The following is a 26,665-nucleotide window of genomic DNA, read 5'->3' as shown; positions in this document are numbered from 1 at the left end:
TAATAGTATCAGAATCATCAAATAAAATAAGAGATAAAAGAGAAAACCATTAATATGAAAGAGAACAAGACAATATATAACTACAAAAAACTTTTGTTTAGTATTTTTTTACGGTCAATAAATATTAAAATAGATAATATTTTTTATGGTTAATAAGTATTACAAAATATATATTTTTAATTTTTTTTTAACAAATTATTTTTTATTGTCAATAATTATCAAAATAAAATTAAATTTTTTTTATAATTACTTATATGTTAAAAATATTATTTTTGATAAAATTTTTATTTACATATTTTCATAATTAAAATAGTGTCAAAAATTATTTTTTGATCGATTTTAATTTTTTTTACACATATGACCCTAAAAAATAATCTATCTTGTTATAGTGGCTAAAATTGGTTAAATAAAGTTATTACTAAAATAATTAAACTCCAATTATAACATTAATAAGAGATAAATACTCACACCTCTATTTTACTCCCACAATTCTTCATGCCTCACTCCTCCATATGTGTTGCTCCTTTCTACGTGTTGCTCTTTTTACGTTAACACGCAACTTCATCACCTATTGAAATCCTTTTTCTTTGACATAGTAGAATCTCTCGTAAAGGAATAAAAAAAAATTGTTAGATTTATTTAGTTTTGGATATGTATCAAAGAGGAGAAAAGTATTAAAATTGAAGGGAGAATTTTCTATTTATATCATGAGTTTAATTTTGATGCACTCACAGCGTATAATATTTTATACAATTGTATAATTATATCTGTTTTTTTGGATGATCATTTACGTAAAAAGTAGTTATTTTTTTTATGTGACATTACGTAATTAGATACATATGTAAAATTATTTTAAACTGACAGTGTATCAAATTAAATTCTTAGATTATTCTGTATATCATTTAAAATGATAAGATTCTCAAATTTTTTGAAAATGTAAATGATTAAAGAGTGTTATAAATTATCTAAAACTACCACTACTTTTAAATCAAAATCAGACACAACAAATTTTTGATTCAAACTAAAACTCAATATGTATAATAACAATAATAATAAAAATTTCAATTTCAACTCAAATGAAAAAAATACCTGTAATTTCGTGTATTTTCGTATCTATATTTTGATGGATTTATATACCAAAAATAAATACTATCTTAAAGCTTTTGCTAAGTTAAACAAAATTAACAAGGAGAGACTATTTTTGCGATTATTATAAAACAATGGATGCCTTCAGGTACAATCTATAGACCAACTCAAAGAGGTGGAACCAAGAATCTGAGAGTGAGAAAGGGATTGAGCCTATCAATTAGAATGAAATCTAAAACAAGAGTGAGAAGGCCTCTAATTTGAATTAAGGGCTACCATACTTAAAAAGGAGGTCACTCAGATAAACACGCTTAAAACGTCTTTTTTTAAAGATGTTTTCATATTGTGTTTTAATTGGTTTCTGTATAATTTATTCGGTATTCCTCATCACATATTATTAAATTTCTCAAAATATTTTCTTTCCAAAAACACTAAAAAATATTTAATTTGGACTAAAACAAAAAAAGTAATAGATTAACTATTAGATTTTTTTAAAAGATTATTTACATAAAAAATATATCACATTCATAAATATATATATATATATATATATATATATATATAAAACAAGCTCAAGCGTTTAAAAATTTTTATAAATAAAAAAAATAATTAATTTATATTCGTACAATATATAAAATAATTACTATATTATTATTATATTATAGATTAAGATTCACTAATTTAATTTTTTTTATTTTTAATATAAGTATTAGAAATAAATAAAATTTTTATAATTAAATGTAGTGTAACAAAATATATATAATATTAATTAGTTCTTAAAAATTTTAAAAAAATAGTTTCTCATTTTAGTAAAATAACTATTTATTAAAGTAGACAAATTAATTATTTTCTTCTCATATACGGTTTTTTTAAGACATAAAAGCAATTAATTAGGACATTGGTTAAGATAATTAAAGTCACTATTTCATTAAATTTTTAATTTAAAGAAAAATCCTAGTTAATTTTGGTATAGAAATTTCAAATTTAAAAACATTGATAAAAATTATGTTAAATTTTGATTTATTTGATTTTCATTTAAATTAATCACTACATAAGTTAAAGTTCTGTTTTGAAGTTATATTTGAGCTTTAATCTGATTTTTAAAGTTTCAATTTACTTAGTTTGATTTTTTAACTTAGATATCCGTGACTCATATTAGGGTTTTAAGTGTTTAGTTGAAAATAAAAAATAAGGTAAAAAAATTTCAATTGTCACATCAAATAGTCGCTAGAATGTATAATGTAGCAGTCGTTAGTCCATTTCAGCATGTCGTTAACGATTTTGTGAGACAGTGACAAAAATAAGATTATGAACCAATGTGAGTCATAACTATTAAGTTGGGAGGCATAATTGTTAGAACTGATTAGGAACCAATTGGGAGACATAATTTGTTGTTGCTTGATTAGGAACCAATTGTGAGTCATAACTATTAAATTGAGTAAATCGAAATTTTTGAAATTAGATTGAAATATAATTGTTAGAACTGAACCAGTGATCGAACCGATCAAGCTACTGGTTCACTGGTTTATTGGTTCAACTGATAAATCACTGGTTGAACCGATAAAACTGGTCTCATGTAAATATAAAATATAAAATAGTTAAAAACTTAAAATTAAAATTTGAAATGCATATCTTCACTAACATTTTATGAAGAATCAAGTCTCAACTTCTAAAAATAACTAATATAAAAAAAACCATAAAATTTTAATACTACAATAGTATGTTATTTTGACACAATAAAAAAATAATTAATTCACAAAGCCTATCATCTAACTATAATATCAGTAGATTTTAACACTAACATCAAAACAAATAACCTTAATCACAATACTAGTAATAAAATAGATCAAGTAAATTAATAAATTTTTAGTAAAATTTATATTTATATTAATAATGGTATATAATTAAAATATAATTAATTTTAAAATAGAAAAAACAAAAATTAAATTAAATTAGATATTTATGTATACTATATAATTAGTATTTGTCAAATTTAGTACTTAGAAGTGCAATGGCTAAGTGGCAAGTAGAGGTTACTTTTGCTCCAAGGTTCTTGGTTTGAGACCTTGTGGAGACATTTAAAAAAATTTTTCAAGCAGACCAGTTTGGTTAGACCGGTTTGCACCGGTTCTTACCAGTTCACACCGATTTTATTCCTTAAACGGTGCAAAGAGTAAACCAAACTGGACTATAATCCAGTTCTAATCCGGTTCATTAGTTTTCTGGTCGAACCAACCGATCCAGTTCGATTTTTACAACTATGGATATAATAATGGTAATTAAGTTGACCATTCAGTTGTTTTAATGGTAATTAAAATCTAATAATAGTTTATAATAAAAGAAACATTCTTTTGCAACAATGAACCTATAGTAATAGTTAGGGGTGTTCATAGATTAGATCATATCCATATAAATCCACAGTATTTATCCGTATCTGATCTGTAATTTGAGAATATGATCTGATCTGTAAGATGATCGGATTGGATCGAATCAGATCCACACTCTAATCAGATAGAAGTAAATATGTTTAAAAAAGTAAACAAAAAAAATTATTGACTTTTTTTATAAAAATAAAATTTTTTTATATTTTTTTATTTTATGGATATATTTGATATCTGATCCAAACATAAAAAATGCGAATATCGAATTTGATCTAATGAGTTTAGTGCGGATTGGATCGAAATTTCAGCCATATCCCCTCTGTAAACACCCCTAGCAATAATAACTAAAAAATTATAATGATTATATTTTTAACTAAGAGGAAGTGCAAAAAAAAGTACTAAATACAAGAACATTTAATCAAATATTAAAAAAAATTTTACTTTAAAACATACAGTTGGACTTTTTTTGCTCATATATATATATATATATATAATAATAATAATAATAATAATAATAATAATAATAATAATAATAATAATAATAATAATAATAATAATAATATGATAATTGCTTTGTATATCACACAAATATAAACGTTTTTTTTTCTATGATCTTAAGAAAGGTTTTGTAAGTCTCTAACTTTGTTGTCGATTTTTGTAGTGTTAGCTCTCATATTATCAATTTGATTCATATATAATTCGGATGATAAATTATTTGGTGACGTGCTTTCTTTTTTACTGTGATATACTTGTTTATTATTATTATTATTATGTACATTAAAAAATAACAGGCCAAATTATTGCCATAACATAATAGAAGTATGGAAGTTTATCATTCTTCTCTAATGGAGGAAACAAAATTCTTTTCAATAATTTATTTAACGTTTAGTAGAATAAAAATAAATTTTATTAGAATAAATTTTAGTATGAGTTTAATATTTTTATTCATCATAAAATATTTATAGAATTACTCGTAGATAAATTTTGGAAAAAAGAAAAAAAACCATGATTTTTAATTTTATTTTTAAATAAACTTTATTTTTAATTTTAAAATAAATTTTATTTTTATTTTTTAATAATATTAATTTTTTACCGTATATAATTATTCAATTATTTTTTAATCATATATAAATAAATTACTCTTAATAAGACTTTTTTGTGTTATTCAATTATCTTTTTTTAAAAAATAATTAATTATTAAAATAATTAAATTTTTCACAACAAAAATAATAAAAAATTATGAATGAAAAAAATTAACCATCCTGATACTTTTTTGTATTTTTATTCATATTTTAATTATAAACATAAATATAATTTAATTATATTATTTATGAAATGTGACTATAGATGTAGATAAAATTTAGTTATATTACTTATATATAGTTTCATTGTATTGTATTGCTTATAAAGTTATATTATAATTATGACAATAGAATTGTTCTTGTATTTTTATATGTGTGACTAATTGGTGGTGTTAAAACATTACTCTTAATTATAAATAAGGTTTATAATTTAAAAAATCAAAGACTCAATTAAAAATATACGAAAAAAATGATGTTAAAATATTCTAACTCTTTAAAATAAAAATATTCGAAATTTAATTAAAAATTATTTAAAATTTAAACTCAATAAAAATTTATATTCAATGTGTTTTGTATTAAATATATTTAATAACCTATTATATCATATTATATCATATTGGTTGAAATTAGTTTTTATAATGTTAATTTTTTTAATAACACTTTATTAGAAAAAACCATCTTTTCAGAATTTTTTAAAAACTAATTAATATTATATATATTTTATTACAATATATCTTGTTATAAAAAAATTATTTATTTCTAATGCTTATATTAAAAATAAAAACAAAATTTAAATTAGTAAATTTTAATCTATAATATAATAATATAATAATTATTTTATATATTATACGAATAAAAATTAATTATTTTTTTATTTATAAAATTTTTTAAGAGCTTTTATATATATATATATATATATTTTTTTTTTTTGATGAATGTGATATATTTTTTTATGTAAATAATCTTTAAAAAAAAATCTAATAGTTAATCTATTACCTTTTTTGTTTTAGTCCAAATTAAATGTTTTTTATTGTTTTTGGAAAGAAAATCTTTTGAGGAATTTAATAATATGTGATGAAGAACACCGAATAAATTATACCAAAACCAATTAAAACACAACATAAAGACATCTTTAAAAAAAGACGTTTTAGGCGTGTTTATCTGAGTGGCCTCCACTTAAAAATAGTGTGCAGCAGAAGAATATTTGTCATAATTAGTTAACGTAATGGAAAATTATCAGGTGTTCCAAGTACTTTTATGGAACATGGCTGTTCCAATAAACAAAAGGTTCCCATATTAATTTTGTCGTTTAGCAACTTTTTAAAAGACTCTAAAATCCTCTAAATTAGACATTAAATGACATAAATGGACAGCTATAAGAGGTTCGCTGCTCCTTGGATTGCTGGCTTTCAATAACTGGCTTAAATGTTCGTAAAAGTTATCAATAATTTTTTATAAATAATAACTATAATTTTTTAAGACAATAAATAAATAAATTTCAACCTAGTAATGATTTAAAAAATATAAATTCTAATATTTAAAACATTTGTATCTATTTATGAGTATCATTTATTATCAATAATTTTAAAATTTAAATCCGCTATAATATATCACTAATCAATTAAATTTCATACTTATCATCTCAATTGAATTAAAATATGATAGTTATAATTAATATTTAATTAAAATAGCTATAATAACAACTTTTAATTATAAATATTCAGAATATATAACGTTAGATTTACTTAAACATATTCAATAACACTTTTATCATCAATATTACTCTATTTTATATCTTCGGGATCAAATAAATTATTTAAAATATCTCTAAGTATGTTTAGTTTTAAGACAACAACAAATACTTATTTGGTATACATTCTAATATATTATGATTAATAAAGTTTATTTATACTTCTATATTATATTTTTTGTATTTTTATTCTTAATCATTTTTTTTAACTCTTTTCTTTAATTATTTCTAAACATAAACTAAAAAAATTATAATTAAAATTCAAAATTACACCATAGAATATCATCTTAAAAAAACATTCATACCAACAAATAAAAATAATTTTATCTGCTTATAATTGAGTATACTAGATAATTATATTATCTATTACATAAAAACACTAGAAAATACACATAAATCAATACGGACAAAAAAATATTATAGGCAAAAATACTAATTTAGTATTATTATGAAATTTTTTTACATTTGCAAATTTAAACATTTTTTACGAGTTAAATTTTTATTTATAATTTTCATAATTTTTTTATAACTCTTTTTTCTTTGATCTAATTTTTAAAGATTTGTATTTTGATCTATCAATTCTTATTGCTAATTATTTTATTTTTAGTCTAACGACTCTTATTTCAATTTTGAATTTCTTAAAATAAAATTTATTCTAAATTTGAGATTTTAGAAAAAATATTTTATATTAATTTAAAAAATTTAGTATTGTTTCAAGTAATATTAGTTAGAATTATTAATTTTTGATCTATTAACTTAGATAATTTAATCATTCCTCTAATTAAATCTTTTAATTTACTTATTGATTTAACTTTATTCATAGGTTACGCTTCAATTATTAACCTACGTTTTTAAAAAAAAAATTAACTATGACCAAATAAATAACTTTACAAAAGATTTTTGTCAGCTTTATACACTGATGATCTAAATTAACATTACAATATAAAATTGCATTTACATACTTAAAATTTTCACTATATCTTAATAATAGCCTATTTTTTCTAGACTTCATGCACACTTCTATCTCAAAAGAATTCTCATTCCAAAATATAATTATTCACACAAAATAAAAAATTAATTAAAAATACACATCAAAATCGCTTAAACCCCTTACAGATTTTTATGTAGCTTTTTATTTTTTCTAATCTGTGCTCATCAAAATTTATTTCTATCGACTATCTCTTTGTTGTGCCCAAAAGAGTCTAGCCCTCCATTCATCCATTATATTGTCATCACAAACAAAAGACTCAGAGTGTCCACGGTCCAAAATAATCTCCACTCGGCTCCTCTAGCTAACCCCAACTCACACAATCTTGAATTTTCTCAAGCTGCCTGCCTTGTGCCTCTTGTGCCAGCTTTGTCAACAAAGCTAAGATTCAAATCTTCCAAGTACGCACAACGGGACGACCGGTTTTTTGCCCATCATAGTCCTCTTTTGATGCATTTTCACGACACATTCATTCCACCGAATCAACACCATTCACTTTAATTATATTAAATCTGCACGGATCAACTGATTGGAAGAGAAAAGTTCCAAATCCGTACAGTGGAACAGGTGATAACCTTCCTAACGTAATAGAGTGAGTGGTATGTATAGAGAAAGTGGAGTGAGTGAGAGGAATGATTTATTCTTTTAGTAACTTGGTGGAGTCTTTTTTCTGACTCGAATAGGAATTTGCTGTTATTTGTTTTTTGTCTGCTATATATATTTTTCTAATTTTCACATTTTTATTTTAGATTATTTTTTATTAGTTTAATGTTAATAATAATTAATTATACTAGAAATATTACATAAAGAGTACATGAGGTTAATTATAATTTTAAAAAAATTAATTTTTTTCTTTTTAAAAATTTTAAATAAATAAAAAATAAAAAACTGAAAAAAAATATTTTATAGTTAATTTTGTATATTCTTTATGTATTTTTATTATAATTAATTATTATTAATATTAAATTAATAAAAAAATAATTTAAATAATAAGATAACCGCCTATACTTTGATTTTTGGTATTTTGTTAGAACATGGTATGTGATCAAACATTTTTTTTGTGACAACTTTATAAAGGATAGATTAATTGATTTAAAATTATTGGTCATTGTCTAAATTTTAAAATTATCTATGAATTTTGTAAAATTTTAATACGAAAATTAAAAAAAATAATAGATTGGTGAACAAAATGTAGATATATCTCTCACTAGTCAATATCACCTAAAAAATCTCTACATCTCAATGTCAGAAATCTCTACATCAAAAATCTTTACATCTCAATGTTAATGTCAAAAGCTAAGCTACGTCAGCAAAGTCAGGTGGACTATCATGAAGCATTATGCTAAGAAAGGAGATATCCATGATCCTAAAAAATTTTTGCACGTAATGAGACAAGTCAGTGTGAGGCAATGCAAATTTTTACTACTTGTTTATTTTATTTAGATTATTTTTTATTAGTTTAATATTGATAATAATTAATTATAATAGGAGTACACAAAGAGTACATATCTCAATGTCAAAAATCTCTACATCTCAATGTCAATGTCAAAAGCTAAGCTATGTCAGTAAAACCAGGTGGACCATCAGCACCATCAGCAGGACCATCAGCAAAGCCATCCGGGACTGGGAGAGGGGGGCATGAGGCTGATTGAAATACAACTATAAATCTAAGACCCCCGGAAGAAAGAGTTCAAAGCATCAGCTACAAAGTTCCCAAAGTCAGGTCGAAAAACCTCAGTCGAGCCTGCAAATCCGATAAGGAATTCCCTGAGCACAGAAATGACAAGTCTAGCATGCCCTACAGTCGTATGAAGTGAGACCATTACACACTTTTTATAATATTATCAAGAAGCATTATACTAAGAAAGGAGATATCCATGATCCAAAAAAGTTTTTGCACGTAATGAGACAAGTCAGCTATAGAATTAGTGTAAGGCAATGCAAATTTTTACTACTTGTTTATTTTATTTAGATTATTTTTATTAGTTTAATATTGATAATAATTAATTATAATAGGAGTATATAAAGAGTACATATCTCAATGTCAAAAATCTATACATCAAAAATCTATACATCTCAGTGTCAATGTCAAAAGATAAGCTACGTCAGCAAAGCCAGGTGGACCATCAGCAGGATCATCAGCAAAGCCATCCGAACCATCAGAGCTGTCATCCGAAGTCGCTGGGGGAGGACTGACAAGGATGATGACAGCAGCCTCCTCTGGGACTGGGATAGGGGGCATGAGGCTGATCGAGATACAGCTGTAAATCTAAGACCCCCGGAAGAAAGAGCTCAAAGTCATCAGCTACAAAGTTCCCAAAGTCAAGGTCGAAAAACCTCAGTCGAGCCTGCAAATCCAGTAGGAAAATTCCCTAAGCACAGAAATGACAAGCCTAGCATGCACTACAGTCGTATAAAGTGAGACCATTACACATTTCTTATAATACTATCATGAAGCAATATGCTAAGAAAGCAATATCCTAAAAGGTTTTTGCACGTAATGAGACAAGTCAGCTATAGAATTAGTGTGAGGCAATGCAAATTTTTACTACTTGTTTATTTTATTTAGATTATTTTTTATTAGTTTAATATTGATAATAATTAATTATAATAGGAGTACATAAAGAGTACATAAGGTTAATCATATTTTTTTTAAAAAAATTAATTTTTTTCATTTTAAAATTTTAAATAAAAAAAATAAAAAAACTAAAAAAAAATTAATTTGTAGCATTAGGGTTGTACCAAGAAGCATAAAAGAGAATAGAGAGAGAACAAAGAAGAAGTAATGTATTACTGAAATGAATTATATCACTCAAAAAATTTGGGCCTAGCTAGTTTATATAACATACACCCTTAGTAGACCTAAGAGAGTTAATTAATTCCTCTAAAAATTGAACAATAAATTATATCTAATTCTATAACTATCTCACTCACTAACACGGGACGCAATTAGGTACTCCATAGATAAATGGAGTTTTAAAAGTCCATGAATAAAAGAAAGAGTAAAGTTAGCATTTAAAATTTCAAAGGCTCTTAAATGTGAAGAGAGAGAAAAATATTTTTTATTGGTTTTTGTTTTATTTTGGGATAAATTCAGTAATGTTTTAATATTAGGTTATTAAAATTTATTTTACATTTTGTTGTCTCAAATTCATTTTAAGTTAGAATTAATTTTTTTATTTAAAATTTTAGTGAGTTAAAATTAAAAACTGTAGCAAAAAAAAATAATTTTATAATTTTTTATTTAAAATTTGTTTCGATTAACAAATTTTTGTTTTATTATTTTTGTTTTGTACTATTTTATTTTAAAATTGATATTGAACTATTATAATAAAAATAAAAATAAAAGGTAAAAAACTAATAAAATAAGAATTTTTTTCAGTTAATTTTAAAAGACTAAAATATAATTTAAAATTAAAATTATTTAATTTGAATTAAAAATATGATTTAATTTTAAAAAAGTAACCTATAATATTAGTTAATTTTTAAAATACAAAAATATTCTTTTAAAATTAAAGTTGTTTGATTATTTTAAATATTAAAAATTTATATTTGAATTAGATTCGATTTACATAGAGTTGTAAATGAGACATGCATATAACCTAATTCAGTTTAGACTATCGTTGGTACTAGGATATTATCGTATTAATTATAAATATCAACTTTCAACTAATAATTACATATTTGCCTCAGTTTTTAAAGCTTATTATTCTATTATTTCACATAAATAAAGCTTGTTATTCTATTATCTCCCATTTTTCTTTAATAATGAAAAATTAAAATTAAGCCACAACTCATACTGGCTTATAATTATCTATATATTTTTTATTTGAATTTGATATTATTTTTAATTGTTTGGAATTATTTTGTAATTATGTTTTGAAATTTTTTTTGAGACACTTAAAAGATTAGAGTGGTTACAATCCTCTTTCAAAATAAAATAATGCGAGAATATTTATTAAAAATAGACGAATACCTTTTTTTCTAATTTTAAATTAACGCTTTTAAATACTTAATTTTTCAAAATCGAATAAATATAATTAATCATATAAGTATAATAATACAATTATGTTTATTTTTATCAAATTAAATTTAATTATATCTATTTATAATTTTAAATTAATTAGAAACTTTATAATTTAAAATTAAAATTTTTAAATTAATTTTTATATAAATAAAATTAGATTAACCAAAAAAATAAAATTATATGAATACAATCTAAATCATAATGTAATAAGAATAAATTTGATGTGATAGACGAATTTTGTATGCTATGCAAAAATTTACATTTGTTAGACAAATTTTATAAAGCTCTTTAAAAAAGTGAATTTTTAAAAAAATTATTATAGAAAATAATAATTTCTTATTTTTAGTTCAGTAAAACATCCGATACTAATAAGACACTAAAATAAAATAAAAAGAATGTTGTTTAATAAATAATAAATAAATAAAGATGAGAGAGAAAGAAAGAGAGGAAGTGAAGAGGCAGGTTTTGGTATTAGAGAAGGAGAGAAAAATGACGTTGAAGATAAAGAGCTTTTTGCATTAAATTTAATATAAAAATAATTTTTTTTTTTGTAAACTTTTAAGGAGTTTTAAAACTCCAAACAATAAGGGAGTATTGTAACATCCACCCACTAACATTCCTCCCTCAAACTTAGTAGTGGATTTTGAATCACTCTAAGTTTGAATTTGAACTTATTAAACAAACTAATAGAAAGAGGCTTAGTAAATGTATCAGTCACTTGATCAGTGGCAGGTATATTGATAACATACAATTTTTTACTGTTAACTCTATCACGTAGGAAATGCAAATCAAGCTCTAAATGCTTGCATCGGCTGTGAAGAACAGGATTTGCTGCCAACAAACACGCACTTTGGCTATCCGAATAAATAGTGGGAGGGATAAGCTGCGAGATACAAAGTTCTTGCAACAACTGCTGCAACAAGATGAGTTCTTCTTGAGCAGTGGCAAGTGCTCGATACTATGCCTCTGTAGACCTAGACACCTTAGACTGCTTGTCACTCTTCCAAGATATTAAATTACTTCCCATGAACACACAGTACCCACTGATGGATCTACGATCATCCAAATTGGCTCCCTAGTCTGCATCAGCAAAGGAAATCAAACGATAGTCAGTACACTTATGAAACACTAAACCATCACTTACCGTCCCTTGAATATAGTGCAGGATACGCTTGACAGCTTTTCAGTGATTAATAGTTAGAGAGTGCATGAATTGAGATACCCTATTGACGGAATAGGATAATTCTGGATGAGTGATCGTCAAATACTGCAAGGCACCTACAATAGATCGATAATGCTTAGGATCTTCATAGACATCAGAATCATTTTGTGTTAGCTTAAGAGATGAAATCATGGGAGTGGGCATTGATTTCGAACCAGACATCCTTGACTTCTTCAACAATTCACTAGCATACTTGGATTGGCTTAATAAGACTCTTCCACTGTCAAAATAATTCACTTCCAATCCAACAAAGTAGCTCAGCTTACCTAAATCTTTTAAAGAAAAAATTTTATTTAACTCTAGTATTAAAGTATCTATATCAGAATTGGAGCTGCCAGTTAGAATGATATCATCCACATAAGCTAGTAAATATAAAACAGATGTATTAGTTCTTCTAACAAATAAAGAGTGATCAGATTTTGTGTTTTCAAAGTAAAAGTGTTTTAAAGTGTTAGCAAGAGTATTGAACCATGCCCTTGGAGCCTGTTTAAGGCCATAAATAGCTTTATGCAATTTACATACCAGAGATAAATCTGATGATGCAAATTGGTCAGGCTGATGCATATAAACGTTTTCAGCAAGCATTCCATTTAGAAATGTGTTGTCAAAGTCGAATTGACGCATCTGCCAGGCATTAGTAAGCGCAAGGGAAAGTACAATTCTTACAGTCTGAGGTCGTATAACTGGGCTGTAGACTTTCTCAAAATCTATTCCTTCATGTTGATGAAAGCCTTTTGCTACTAGGCGTGCCGTGTAGCGTAATATATCCCCAACTGAGTTTTTCTTTATTGCAAAAACCCATTTACAAGGCACCACTGTGGAATTAGGTGGAGGAAGTTGTAAAGACCATGTCTTGCATCTCATAAGAGCATTGTACTCAGTTTGCATAGCTTTCTTCTAATGAGCAAACTGCATAGCATGCTTGGCATTTTTTGGTAATGTTTTCAAGCAATATGGATCAGTTGTAGTTGTGGAGATATAGGTTTTTGGCTTGGTAATGTCATTTTTTGACCGAATTATCATTTGATGAGTACATGTGGGATGAGAGGCAATAGTAGGTGCATTGTTAAAAGGGATATGGACTTCATTTTCACTAATTGGAATTGAGTTGGAAGGTGGATGGTCTGAGGTATAAGAAGGTACAGGAATATTATTTATAGTGTTGTCAATATGTATATGTTGAGAATGTGATGGGATGGGTATAAATGATGAGGGAATTGGAATCAGGGATTCAGATGGAGGAGTACTTGATGGTTGGAAATTTGGAGAGGATGCTGGTGTTTCTCTAAAATGCTCATTGTAAGGAAAGAGTTTTTCTTCAAAGATCACATGTCGAGCAAGGTACAATTTTTCAGATTTTGATAGACATTTATATCCCTTGTGTTGGTTGTCATAACCAAGAAATATACACAATTCTGATCTGTAATCCATCTTCCTCTTGTTGTATGACCTTAAATAAGGGTAGCATCCACACCCGAAGATCTTTAATGATTGATAATCTGGTTTTTGATGGAAAATAACCTCAAAAAGGTGACTTAGCTTGCAACACAGGAGTTGGTAGTCTATTAATAAGGTGAGCCGCAGTGGTGAAGGCATCTTTCCAGAATTGAAAAGGTAAGCCAGCTGTTGCAAGTATAGACAATCCCATCTCTGTGATATGTCTATGTTTGCGTTCAACACTATCTTGCTACTCATGTGTATATGAACAAGCCAACCTGTGAGCAATACCTTCATTTTGAAGAAAACATGTAAAAGCTTGTGATAAAAATTCTAAGCCATGATCGGTTTGAATAGATTTTAATTTGAAACCTGTTTGGACTTCCATTAAAGTTTTAAAATTCTGAAAAGAAGTTAAAACTTGAGACTTATGAGTCAATAGAAAAATACAAGTGAATTTAGAAAAAGCATCAACGAAGCACACATAGTATTTGAAATCATTTCTAGAAGCTATTGGTGAGGGTCCCCAAATATCACCATAGACCAATTCCAAGGGAGAAGTGTAACTGTGTTCAGAGGTTTGAAATGATTGTTTGTGCATCTTAGCAATAGAACAAAATTCACATACCAAATGAGTATTAGAGTTATAATCAGATTTGATATCACATTTCTTAAGAACATCAAGTACAGTTTTGATGCTACAATGTCCAAGTCTTTTATGCCATATTTCAAAATTATTGGGTGTACACAAAATAGACTTGAAAGCAAAAGGAGAAGAAATAGCAGTACAGGAATCATTATTATGATGGGCATTAGTATTAGTAGTATATGCTGAAGTAATAACATTAGATGAATCATTATTATGAATAGCATTAGGATGAGTAGTAGATGGAGATGATATAGTGGACACATCAACAATGATTTTATTATCAAAAGTCAGAGAATGTACAGACTTGGCATCAATAGCATTCTGAACTTCAGAATTTGGGGAGTTAACAGACTTAGACACACATTTATGCTCATTTTGAGAGGGCTCACATTTGTTTCTTGACACAACAACTGAATTTGTTGACAAACAAGAACTATTATAACAAGAGCCAGAATTTGAATCAGCAAAAGAAGACACAAGAGATTTATTCAAACACAATCTTGGAATAACTAAATCTTGAAGCTTATAAATTCCTCCCTCAGCAGTGCCTTGGAGAAGAAGCTTCCGGAAATCCTGATCACGCACAGCACAATAGTTAGGCCAGAACTCAAAATACACATGATTATCCGCTGCAAATTTCGAGACGCTTAAAAGATTTTGTGTGATAGTTGGTGCATGAAGAAGATTATTCAATTTGTAATACATATTATGAGAACTATCATATAACAAAGAGGAACCTATAGTAGGGACAGAAATACCTTGACCATTACCCACAAAGAGATCAAGACCTTGAGCATTATTGGTGGCAGTCATAAGATTGTTGCGATCATTAGTCACGCAGTGGCTTGCACCCGAATCAGGGTACCATGAAGATTCTGCCACAGAGGACGATGATGGTGCAGTGTAATATGCGCGAGGTTGGTGAAAATTGGAAGATGGTGGTGGTGGGACATAATTGCCAAAGGGGATTTGAGCGGCATTTTGAGAAGAGTTATTCTGGAAACTTTGGTCAAAACGGAAGTAACATGTTTGCACAACATGGCCAAGGCGGCCACAAGGCGTGGAGAGGAAAATCTTCCCCCTCTTCCAAATCTACCACCTCTGGCACGACGAACAAACGTGCCTCTACCATTATTGGGAAAGAACATGGATGACTGAGTTAAATTCGCCATGGGTATACCAGTTTCTGGTCACTTAAAGCGATCTAGCATATCTTCATATGCTAGCAAAAATGATTCTGCTTCAACTACAATAAAGGAAGATAACCTAGACATAACGGATGAGATATAACCTGAGAATTCTTCTGGAAGACCATAAAGAATAATTTGGATATGGTCATCATCAGGAGGTTGATATCCAATTGAGAAGAGTGCATCAACAAGCTTTTGAATTTTCTGAAGATATTTTTTCTCTGAACCAGTTTTTCTTACAGATCGCAGCTGTGACTTGAGACTTTGAATTCTGGTCTTGGATGTGGTAGTGAAGTAGGACTGAATGATGATCCATGCCTCATAAAACTAGGTGCATTGAACAATTCTGTTCTTGAACAAATCGGAAATTGAGGCAAGAATCCAAGTGAGAAGGGCAATATCCTTCTTCTTCCATTCCTTGAAAGTTTGCGATTCAGTGTTTGCGACTTTTTCGGCATCAATACTAAATCTTGAAGGGACTTTAGATCCATCGAGATGATCTTGCAACTCAAGAAGCTCAATCGTGAGAAGAACTTGTTGAGACCAACTAGAAAAATTATTTTTCGCCAATTTATCAATTAGAGGAACCAGGGAAACTTTGTTAAAATTGTCAGCAAGAATTAACGCCATTAATGAAAAATGATGAAGGAAATACAAATACAGATATTGAAGAACAAAGAGAAGAATAGATGATTACGGGAAGAATGAAAAAATTTTATGAGAATTCAGGCTCTTGATACTATATTAGGGTTGTACCAAGAAGCATAAAAGAGAATAGAGAGAGAACAGAGAAGGAGTAATGACTGAAATGAATTATATCACTCAAAGAACTTGGGCCTAGCTAGTTTATATAACATACACCCTTAGTAGACCTGAGAGAGTTAATTAATTCCTCTAAAAATTGAACAGTAAATTATATCTAACTCTATAACTATCTTACTCACTAACATGTAGTTAACTTTATGTACTTCTATTATAATTAATTATCATCAACATTAAACTAATAAAAAAATAATTTAGATAATACAATAACAGTCTATATGAATGCCAATCTTCCAACATATGGGATAAAGCAAAGAATAAAAGCCGATTCCATAGATCCTGAAAGAGTTAAGAGGCATTTGTTGGTTCTAGTTGAAGCTTTTGTGAAGCATTCACCTTTTCTTATTGCTTTGCTTCATGCTCTTGGAAAGAAATAGCTTCAGTTGCTTGATTGAGGAAATTAAATGTGTAGGCGATCTGGTTCTAAAACATCACCTATAACTAATTTTACTAGTGATTAAAATTAAATATTGTTTAAATTATATTATTTAAAATTATTTTTAGATAAATAATTATAAAAAAGGATATGAATGTAAACTTCGAGTAATTAGTGAATAATTAACTAATAAATTAATTATTAATCAAATAAATAAAAAAATAAAATTTTATAATTTAATATGATAGAGAAAATTAAAACAAAAATTTTGACACTAATTTCAAAGAATTTAGCCCAAAATTGAGCCAAACGGACCTAACCGAGCCCAGAATGGGCCCAAGGCCAACCTAAGCCCACAATACATAAGAGGATCAGCTCTTCTTCTTTCCCAAATAAGAGAAATACGATGAAAGCAAAGGGAAATGAGAAGAACACAAGTGAAATACCCCAAATCCTCACTCAAACTTCATTCCGCCATAACTTTCGATCCGGAGCTTCGATTAACGAGCCGTCAGCGGTCACGTGTTTGTCTCGGAATCCTCTACGAAACCCACCCAACAATTTGGTAAGGAATCAGCTTTTTCTCTCCCAATATCTCTCTCCTTAAATTCGAAAATGTTAGGTTCTTGGGCTTTGAGATTTTGTGATTTAATGATGTTAGGTGTGCTCAAGTAGTGCGGAATCACTGGGCCTTGTCCCAATTCCCTGTGGGTAAGGTGAGGAATCTTTAAACCTTGTGAAATTGTGTATATAGCAAACCCTATATTGATTTAGTGGTGTTTATATGATATTAGATGAAATTATATGTATTGGTGGCAAATTTGTGGAGTTGGAAGCTAAATTTTCTGTTTGGAAATATTCGGAGCTTTGGGTTTTATGGAACGGTGGTCATTTGTGGCGTTCCGAGCTTAGGGGAGAATTCGGCCAAGGTATGGTTTAGGTTTCACATATTTAATATATAATGTTTTGTGAAAACTTATGCTAGATGACCATAGGATAGGTTGAAATATATGAGTATATTTAATACTTAGTAACCTTGAATAGAATTGTGATATGGATTTGGTGTTGTTGGATGGATGTTGAATTGATGATTGTTGGTTTTATGACATGAATGTCTATGCTTAGAATAAGTATACCATGATTTAATTGATGCATTTGAAGGATTGATGTATGATATTGTTAAATGAAATTAAGGTATGATAACATGTGATGGTTGTTGTGGTGTTAAGGAAGGTGTACTGTATTGATGAATTAGGGGTATGGTAAGTTGGAGTGAAGTTGTTCTTTGAGAAAATTGAGGTTTTGAATTTGGTGAAAAATTAGTTTTTGGTCAAATTTTGGCGAGCTATAATTTGGCTTCCAACCCTCCAAATGATTTTAAATTTATTTTATATAAAAATTGGGTCCGTGAAGTTTACGCCGTTTAAAGAACGGAAGAAAAAGGATTCAAAACGAAAAAGTTATGCGCGTCGGAAGTTTGAAGTTAAAAACTGAAAATCTGCAGCTTTTGAAACTTAGTGAAATTTTTGGAAAAACGCATGTCCACGCGTACGCGTGACATGGAATTTTTGCGTACGCATATACCCCCTTCACGGACAAATACTACTGCCTGGTTTACATGCGTACGCGTAATCAGGGGATGCGTACGCGTCTTGGCCTAAACGCGTATCGACGCGTACGCGTGACCCACGCGTACCTATTTCAGCAAAATTGTATTTTATGTTTCCAAGCCTAATTTCAAACTTCTAAACCTCCGTTTTCATTCTTTTAGCCTAAACTATAGTAGTAAGTCTAGTAATGAGCTGAAGTTAGGAAAATGTGATAACTTGAGGGTGAAGTAATAATCTTAAATGATGAATTAGGTACAGATTGCGATGATATGAGGTGTATGTATGAGACCATGATAAACTATGGCTATAAAGAATGAATGTAAGGAAATGATAATGATATATGATGAGATTTGAGATGACTGTGTGTGGCCATAATGGTCGAGATGTGTGTGTGGCCGAAACGGTTGAGATGGCAAGGTCTGGGTGTGATCCCGCTTGCGTTTTAACTTGAAAATGTATTCGGATGGCAAGTTGAGGATGGAAGTTCCCTCTCTTGTCGTGATGAGGGTGTGGTGAAGGTGAAAAGGCACACTCCTTCGATGTAGAAAGACACACTCCTTCGTATCTCCTCCAGGAGAAGGTGGAAAGGCACACTCATTCGATGTGGAAAGGTACTCTCCTTCGTTTATGATCCTCTTGGAGATGCGCAACCTAGAGACAAATATCTGGGTTAGCTACCAGATGTGTCGGGTTCTGACAAAGTAACCGATGCGTGAGCTCACGGCTAGTAGGAAAGGCATGCATCATATGGATTTGTCTGTTTGCTTTGGTTTACTTTCTTGGGATTGCCTACTTGTTATTTCATGCTTAACTGCTATATGTTCTATTTGTTGTATCTGTATTCTACTTGCATTTACTTTGTTTGCTTTGTTTGCCTGTGTGGATCTTCTGGTATTTTAGAGGGAAGTTAAGGAAGGAGAATAATTGAGGGTTTTAGTGAGAGTTGAGTTAGAATGGAGAACCTTAGTGGACCACCCTGATTATGGCTTTTGTATTTGAATTCTTTAAGTTTTATAATCAAGAGCGTCGGAGTTCTAAGATTGCCTTTGACTTTCCCGGGACCTTATTTATTATATATGTGGGCACCTTAACCATACTAAGAATTTCCGGTTTTCATTCCATACAATATTGTTGTTTTTCAGATTCAGGTTGAGAAGCACCACTCTGTATTCTGGAGACTCGGGTGAAGCGAAGAACTTTTGGGGCTCGGAGACGTATTTTGTTTATATTTATGTATGTATATAGATTCTCTACCTTGTATTTTATGTTTGTCCCTCTTAGAGGTTGACTCGGAGAAACAGGTTGTCATTTTCTACTTTGGGTCATTTTGGGATTCTCTTATATATATGTATGTATATACTTATTTGCTTTGGCCGGTTCTAGCTTCGCAAGCCGAGTCAGAAGCCTTGCTATATGTATCTTTGGATTTCTTCTCTCATATTTATCGCTTACGTGAGTGATGCGATTTTCTAGTTAACGCTTTGCTTAACTTTTCTTCACAGGCTTCTAGATAAAATTTCTTTCAACTATTATTACTTTTAGAGGTCGTAATACCTTGCCACCTCAGCTTTATGACTTAAGCATAAGACTTTGTGTGGTAGGGTGTTACATTATTGTATCAGAGCAGTTCGTTCCCGTAGAGCCTGGGGAATAGACTGACTATACTTCTGAGCATACTCTGGCTGTGTGTACATGCTATTTAGGATGTCTTCTTGACATATATAGCATAAATGTTCATGAGCATTACCTTTAGAGATTTGAAGCACTGGACTTTAGATATTAAGACTGATCACCTTAATATCAACTGTTCGGTGTGGACAAGACCCAAAGAGCGTCTCGTGGACGCGAGTAAAGTGATACGGTTGATGATATGGTGACTGGTGTACGAGCAATTGCTGAAGGAATGGAGTGGATAATAGAGGAATTATGATGTAGGTGGTAATGAATTTGGTGGTGAAAGATAACCAAGGGATTCACATGATGGTGATTCATATGGGACTCGTTCAAAGGAGCATCGGGTTCTGATGTAAGATTATTCTCTCTTTCTCTGGGTTTTCGCTTTCATATTTCATGGCCCTATTCCTTTTGCTCTTTTAGGAGAAATATTTAGTTTGTCATGATGTTGTCCTAGTGCCTAGTATATTTTTTGTGAAACTGACCCTTGAATGTATATTTGTTTTATGAAGAATATTTTTAGTCATTATTGAATATGCCAATGATTGCTTTTGTTAATCTCTCCAATAAATAATCAATACAATATTTTTCTGTCCAAAATAAGTGTTCCTACATTTTCACTGCTCAGTATTATATCACTTCTTACTGTTGCTTTCATCAGTTAGCAATTCTTGTTCAATTAAAATTTATTTTGAAGTTTTGCTGCATGTCTCGTTATGATATTTCAACTTTGAAGGTCCCTGCTTCACCTTCTGGATATGAAAGGGAGAATTATAGGAATGAGAGGAGGCATCACAGAGATGAGTCCAGAAGTGGTAGCAGAAGACTGCAACATGTTGACAATTTTGAAAGTAAGGAGCCTTATTTTGTGCTTAATAATATCTGTTTTGCCCTTGTTTAGTTGATAATTGATCTGAGATACTTTAAATAGATGATTTTAAGCTGATCACTAACAAAATGTCTAGAAAGGTTCCATGGTTTCATTATGGTCGTTTCTAATAATATGCATGTACATCTTGTCATGTGTTCAGGATGAAGTGACTGATAAGTCCGAGTTTGGCGAAGAACACAAGTATGAGATTACTGAAAGCATGCGCGCAGAGATGGAATATGATGCTGACCGGGCATGGTAATTATGATAATTAAACTTCATTTTGAGAAGTATCCATTTTGAGGTTGTGTTAAATCCTTGTATTTGACATGTGTGGTGTTAAGTTCTTGGAAAATAATTTGGTTCCTTTTCTATGCTTGTCTTCTATAATACGTGCTCGGTCAAATTTAGGTTAAAATTTTAGTTCTTTGAAAAGATCCAAAATTTGAGATTTTGACACATCATACAAGTTTGACCTTCTGATAGGGTTGAAGTTATAGATGACCTTTTAAGCCTTAACATATATTGTGTAATTTTCAAACTTTCACTTTTTGATGTATAATACATCAATCTGATTAAGATTATCTTTGTGTAGGTATGATAGAGAGGAAGGTAGCACAATGTTCGATGGTGGAGATAACTCATCCCTTTTTTCTTGGAGACGAGGCTACCTTTCAAAAAAAAGAGGCTGAGCTTGCCAAAAGACTGCTAAATAACTAAACATTAAGAATTCTAATTATAATGTAAACTAATATTTGCTGCAAACCGTTATACACAGAGCTTCTTGTTACTTGCAAATTTTTCTTGGATAAATTAAAGATAGTTCCTCACTTCCTTGTCATAAGTAGAACTGATACATATTAAAACTGAAATGTCACATATGAAGATGTTCTATACACCGTGTTATATATCTTATATATGCAGCATGGATTGTGCATTGATTTTAGCAACTTGCATTTAGTTATCTTGTTAAAGTAATCAGGAGTTGTTAACAAATAACAGACTAGAAGAGATGGGACCAAGATGTCCCTTGCTCAGAGCAAGAAATTGTCTCAGCTCACAGCTGATAATGCTCAATGGGAGGACAGACAACTGCTGAGATCAGGAGCCGTTAGAGGTACAGAGGTTTAGACTGAGTTTGATGATGAGGAAGAACGCAACTTTATTCTTCTGGTGCATGGTAAATCTTCATCTGGCTAATTGATGTTTTATGCAGTTTGTATGGCATTCACCTCTTTGATTATTTTTTACCAACATTTACAGATACAAAACCTCCATTCCTTGATGGCAGAGTTGTCTTTACTAAGCAGGCAGAGCCAATTATGCCAATAAAAGATCCAACATCTGACATGGCTATAATTTCTCGTAAAGGATCTACTCTGGTCAGAGAAATACGTGAGAAACAGAGTTCAAATAAGTCTCGCCAACGTTTTTGGGAGCTTGCAGGCTCAAAACTTGGCGATATCTTAGGTGTTGAAAAGACAGCAGAACAGGTATTCTTCTGGAACAGTTGTGATCTTTGCTTTCTCTTACTGGTGTATAAAGACTTATCCTTTTTAAAATCCTTTCAAATGCAGATTGATGCAGACACTGCTACAGTGGGTGAACAGGGTGAAATAGATTTTAAGGAAGAAGCTAAGTTTTCACAGCATTTGAAAAAGGAAGAGGCTGTGAGTGATCTTGCCAAGTCAAAGAGTATTGCAGAGCAAAGGCAATATCTGCCCATTTTTTCAGTGCGAGATGACCTATTACAGGTTGGTTTTTTCTTTATTGTATGTGTATCTCATAATCAACTAAGAGAAAAAGTGGGAGATTAATATTAAAAATTGAATGTGGTACCCACAAAAACGTTTTGCCCTCTCACTTGTGAAGAAAGTGAGAAGCAAATAGAGCCAGTGGTTCATATATGTTGCAATAATTTGTTGATATACACTTGTGTAGGTAATTCGAGAAAATCAGATTGTGGTAGTGGTTGGAGAAACTGGCTCAGGAAAGACAACCCAATTGACACAGGTGCATTGTCCTTTTCTTTTCTTTTCAATTATTTACATGATCATGTTTGTCCAATCAAGACAGAAATTTGACATTTGAGTTTTCTGAACAGTATCTGCATGAGGATGGCTACACTATAAAAGGTATAGTAGGTTGCACCCAACCCAGGCGTGTGGCAGCTATGAGTGTGGCCAAGAGAGTCAGTGAGGAGATGGAGACAGAGCTGGGTGAGAAGGTTGGCTATGCTATACGGTTTGAGGATGTGACTGGGCCAAATACCATTATAAAGGTAAACACTTATTTTATGACACTGGAACTATTGTGCTATTGAGTGTGGTTTCTTTTCATTGTATTTATCCTTTGAGCATACACAAGTCTAGCATATACATTAGTTATGTGGACACATTATTAACTTTTGTTGCTATGTACTCTAAACTAAAATGGTTGAATTTTACAGTACATGACAGATGGGGTTCTTCTACGAGAAACACTCAAAGACTCTGATCTAGACAAGTATCGGTACGAAAATATTGAGAAAATTCACCCTCAACAATGACATTTATGGTGTTTCTGCAAAAAAAATAACGTTAGTATCTGAAACTATTGCAGGGTTATTGTCATGGATGAAGCCCATGAAAGATCATTAAACACGGATGTTCTTTTTGGAATATTGAAGAAAGTTGTAGCTCGGCGTCGTGATTGAAGTTGATTGTCACATCAGCAACTCTGAATGCACAGAAATTTTCACATTTCTTCGGAAGGTGAGTTTCAGCTCCTCAATCTTGTCTAATATCTCATTTTCCACATTTTGGTTGGTTCACGATCTAATTAGGGCATTCTTGCAGTGTGCCAATTTATCATATTCCTGGGAGAACATTTCCTGCGACTACATTATGGAGGAAAACTCCAGTTGAAGATTATGTTGAAGGTGCAGTGCAGCAGGCCATGAGGATTCACATTACTAGTCCTCCAGGTGACATTCTTATCTTCATGACTAGCCAAGATGAGATTGAGGCAGCTTGCTACGCCCTTGCAGAAAGAATGGAGCAGATGGTCTCTTCTTCAAAGAAAGCATTCCCTAAACTCTTGATTCTACCCATATACTCTCAGCTTCCTGCTGATTGCAGGCTAAGATATTCCAGAGAGCTGAAGATGGAGCCCGAAAATGCATCGTTGCCACTAACATCGCTGAGACATCATTGACTGTGGATGGTATCTTCTATGTCATAGACACAGGTTATGGTAAAATGAAGGTGTATAACCCAAGGATGGGAATGGACGCTCTCCAAGTCTTCCCCGTCAGCCGTGCTGCTGCTGATCAGCGTGCTGGTCGAGCTGGGCCTGGTACATGTTGTCGACTGTACACAGAGAGTGCTTACCTAAATGAAATGTTGCCCAGCCCTGTCCCTGAGATTCAAAGGACTAACCTCGGCAATGTGGTCTTGTTGCTGAAATCTCTTAAAGTTGATAATTTACTTGATTTTGATTTCATGGACCCACCTCCGCAAGATAATATTCTCAATTCTATGTACCAGTTGTGGGTATTGGGTGCCGTTAACAATGTGGGTGCCTTAACAGATCTTGGCTGGAAAATGGTTGAGTTTCCACTGGACCCTCCACTTGCCAAGATGCTTTTGATGGGTGAACAGCTAGGGTGCCTTGAGGAGGTTCTGACGATTGTTTCCATGCTTTCAGTACCGTCAGTTTTCTTTAGACCCAAGGACCGAGCAGAGGAGAGTGATGCTGCACGCGAAAGATTTTTTGTGCCAGAATCTGATCACTTAACCCTGTACAATGTCTATCAGCAATGGAAACAGCATGATTACAGAGGTGACTGGTGTAATGATCATTTTTTGCATGTTAAAGGTCTAAGAAAGGCCAGAGAGGTGAGATCCCAGCTGCTTGATATTCTCAAGACACTGAAGATCTCTCTAACCACCTGTTGGCCTGATACAGACATAGTCAGAAAAGCAATTTGCTCAGCATACTTCTACAATGCAGCAAGATTAAAGGGTGTTGGAGAGTATGTCAACTGCCGGACTGGGATGCCGTGTCATCTACACCCCAGTAGCGCACTCTATGGCATGGGTCACTGGTTCAACCGATGAGTTACTGGTTGAACCGGTTGATCCGGTCCTATGTAAATAAAAAATAAAAAATAGTTAAAAGTTTAAAATTAAAATTTAAAATACATATTTTTACTAACATTGTAAAAATATCAAGTTATTTTAAAACAATATGAAATATGAACAATAAATATTTTATTATTTTTACACTATCATAAATATTTTTATTTTGTTTTTATATTAAAATAACTATTATTTTTAAATTTTAATAATTTATTAATTAGTTTATATCTATTATACTATTAGATACTACAAATATTTATTAAAAAATAATATTAATAGATATTGTATAATTATAAAAAGATAAGTGAGTTTATAATTAAAATAAAAATAAATTAAATTAAAATAAATTATTTGATGAAAAATATCTATATGTATTATAATTTGCATAAATTTTAATAAGAAGTTTAGTGGTCTGGTGGTTGTAGAGTGTTTTTGTTTCCTTGAGGGCAAGGGTCCGAACCTTACCTCAAGCATTTTGGAAATATTTTCACTCCCAATAGTTCGGTCGGACCGGTTTGCACCAGTTCGATTCCTTGTACAGTCTAAACACCAAATTGGTATAGGATTCGGTTCATCGATTTTTCGGTTGAATCGGTCAGTCCGGTCCAATTTTTATAACAATGGTTTACCTTGTATTTTGTAATTTTTTTTTTTTGTTAAAGTAGTAGTTTTAGTTATACCAATGAGGAATTAATTGGGATATTTGAAATTCGACCCAAAATCTAGTTTATTTTTTATACCGATCCTTCCTAATGTAATTGGGTTATAAGAATTTTACGGACCGATTTGCACCGGTTCGATTCCTTGTACAGTCTAAACACCAAATTGGTATAGGATTCGGTTTACCGATTTTTCGGTTGAATCGGCCAGTCCGGTCCAATTTTTATAACAATGGTTTACCTTGTATTTTGTAATTTTTTTTTTGTTAAAGTAGTAGTTTTAGTTATACCAATGAGGAATTAATTGGGATATTTGAAATTCGACCCAAATATAGTTTATTTTTTATACCGATCCTTCCTAATGTAATTGGGTTATAAGAATTTTACCAATAATATAAAATTAGGTTATAGAAAAATCTTAAGACTTAGATGTAATAAAACTAAAGAGGTTTTTAGGTTGTTCTTTTCAATACCAAAAAAATATAAACTTATTTAGGTGACTTTCAATCAGCCCAAACACAAATTATAAAAATAATTAAAATGATTCAAATTTAGAGTTTGTATGGTCACTTAGCAAATTTCATCCTACATCACCCATAAGTTAACAAGATAACAAATAGTTGAAAAGTTTGACAAAAAAAAAACAAAAAATTTTTTTTTTTTTTTTGTTAAAGTAGTAGTTTTGGTTATACCAATGAGGTATTAATTGGGATATTTGAA

The 26,665-nt window shown here is 30.1% G+C and overlaps 2 protein-coding genes and 1 pseudogene across 3 annotated transcripts; all 3 read left to right on the top strand.

Annotated features, from left to right (window-relative positions):
- Positions 1 to 17,420: 17,420 nt before the first annotated feature.
- LOC148554409 (uncharacterized) lies at positions 17,421 to 20,034 on the top strand. The gene is made up of 4 exons (XM_088489499.1): positions 17,421 to 17,575; positions 17,672 to 17,726; positions 17,805 to 17,939; positions 19,763 to 20,034. Exons 1-4 carry the CDS (start codon positions 17,433 to 17,435, stop codon positions 19,805 to 19,807), a joined length of 378 nt encoding a protein of 125 aa, XP_088345625.1. The 5' UTR covers positions 17,421 to 17,432; the 3' UTR covers positions 19,808 to 20,034.
- Positions 20,035 to 20,492: 458 nt separating this feature from the next.
- LOC148554408 (pre-mRNA-splicing factor ATP-dependent RNA helicase DEAH7-like) lies at positions 20,493 to 22,321 on the top strand. Its single transcript, XM_088491555.1, has 4 exons — positions 20,493 to 20,646; positions 21,031 to 21,145; positions 21,326 to 21,423; positions 21,761 to 22,321. Coding segments are annotated over exons 1-4 (312 nt in total). The 5' UTR covers positions 20,493 to 20,644; the 3' UTR covers positions 21,858 to 22,321.
- Positions 22,322 to 22,451: 130 nt separating this feature from the next.
- Positions 22,452 to 25,280, top strand: LOC148554407 (pre-mRNA-splicing factor ATP-dependent RNA helicase DEAH7-like; annotated as a pseudogene). Its single transcript, XR_015886039.1, has 7 exons — positions 22,452 to 22,658; positions 22,743 to 22,919; positions 23,107 to 23,178; positions 23,270 to 23,446; positions 23,615 to 23,676; positions 23,767 to 23,918; positions 24,003 to 25,280. The product of XR_015886039.1 is annotated as a pre-mRNA-splicing factor ATP-dependent RNA helicase DEAH7-like (transcript).
- The last annotated feature ends 1,385 nt before the right edge of the window (positions 25,281 to 26,665 follow it).

Source organism: Arachis ipaensis, chromosome B6 (assembly GCF_059453495.1).
Source record: "Arachis ipaensis isolate K30076 ecotype BB chromosome B6, ASM5945349v1, whole genome shotgun sequence".
In the NCBI taxonomy this organism is placed as follows: Eukaryota; Viridiplantae; Streptophyta; class Magnoliopsida; order Fabales; family Fabaceae; genus Arachis; species Arachis ipaensis.
The sequence above is the reverse complement of the archived record's forward strand: the minus strand, read 5'-3'. Positions and strand labels throughout refer to the sequence as shown.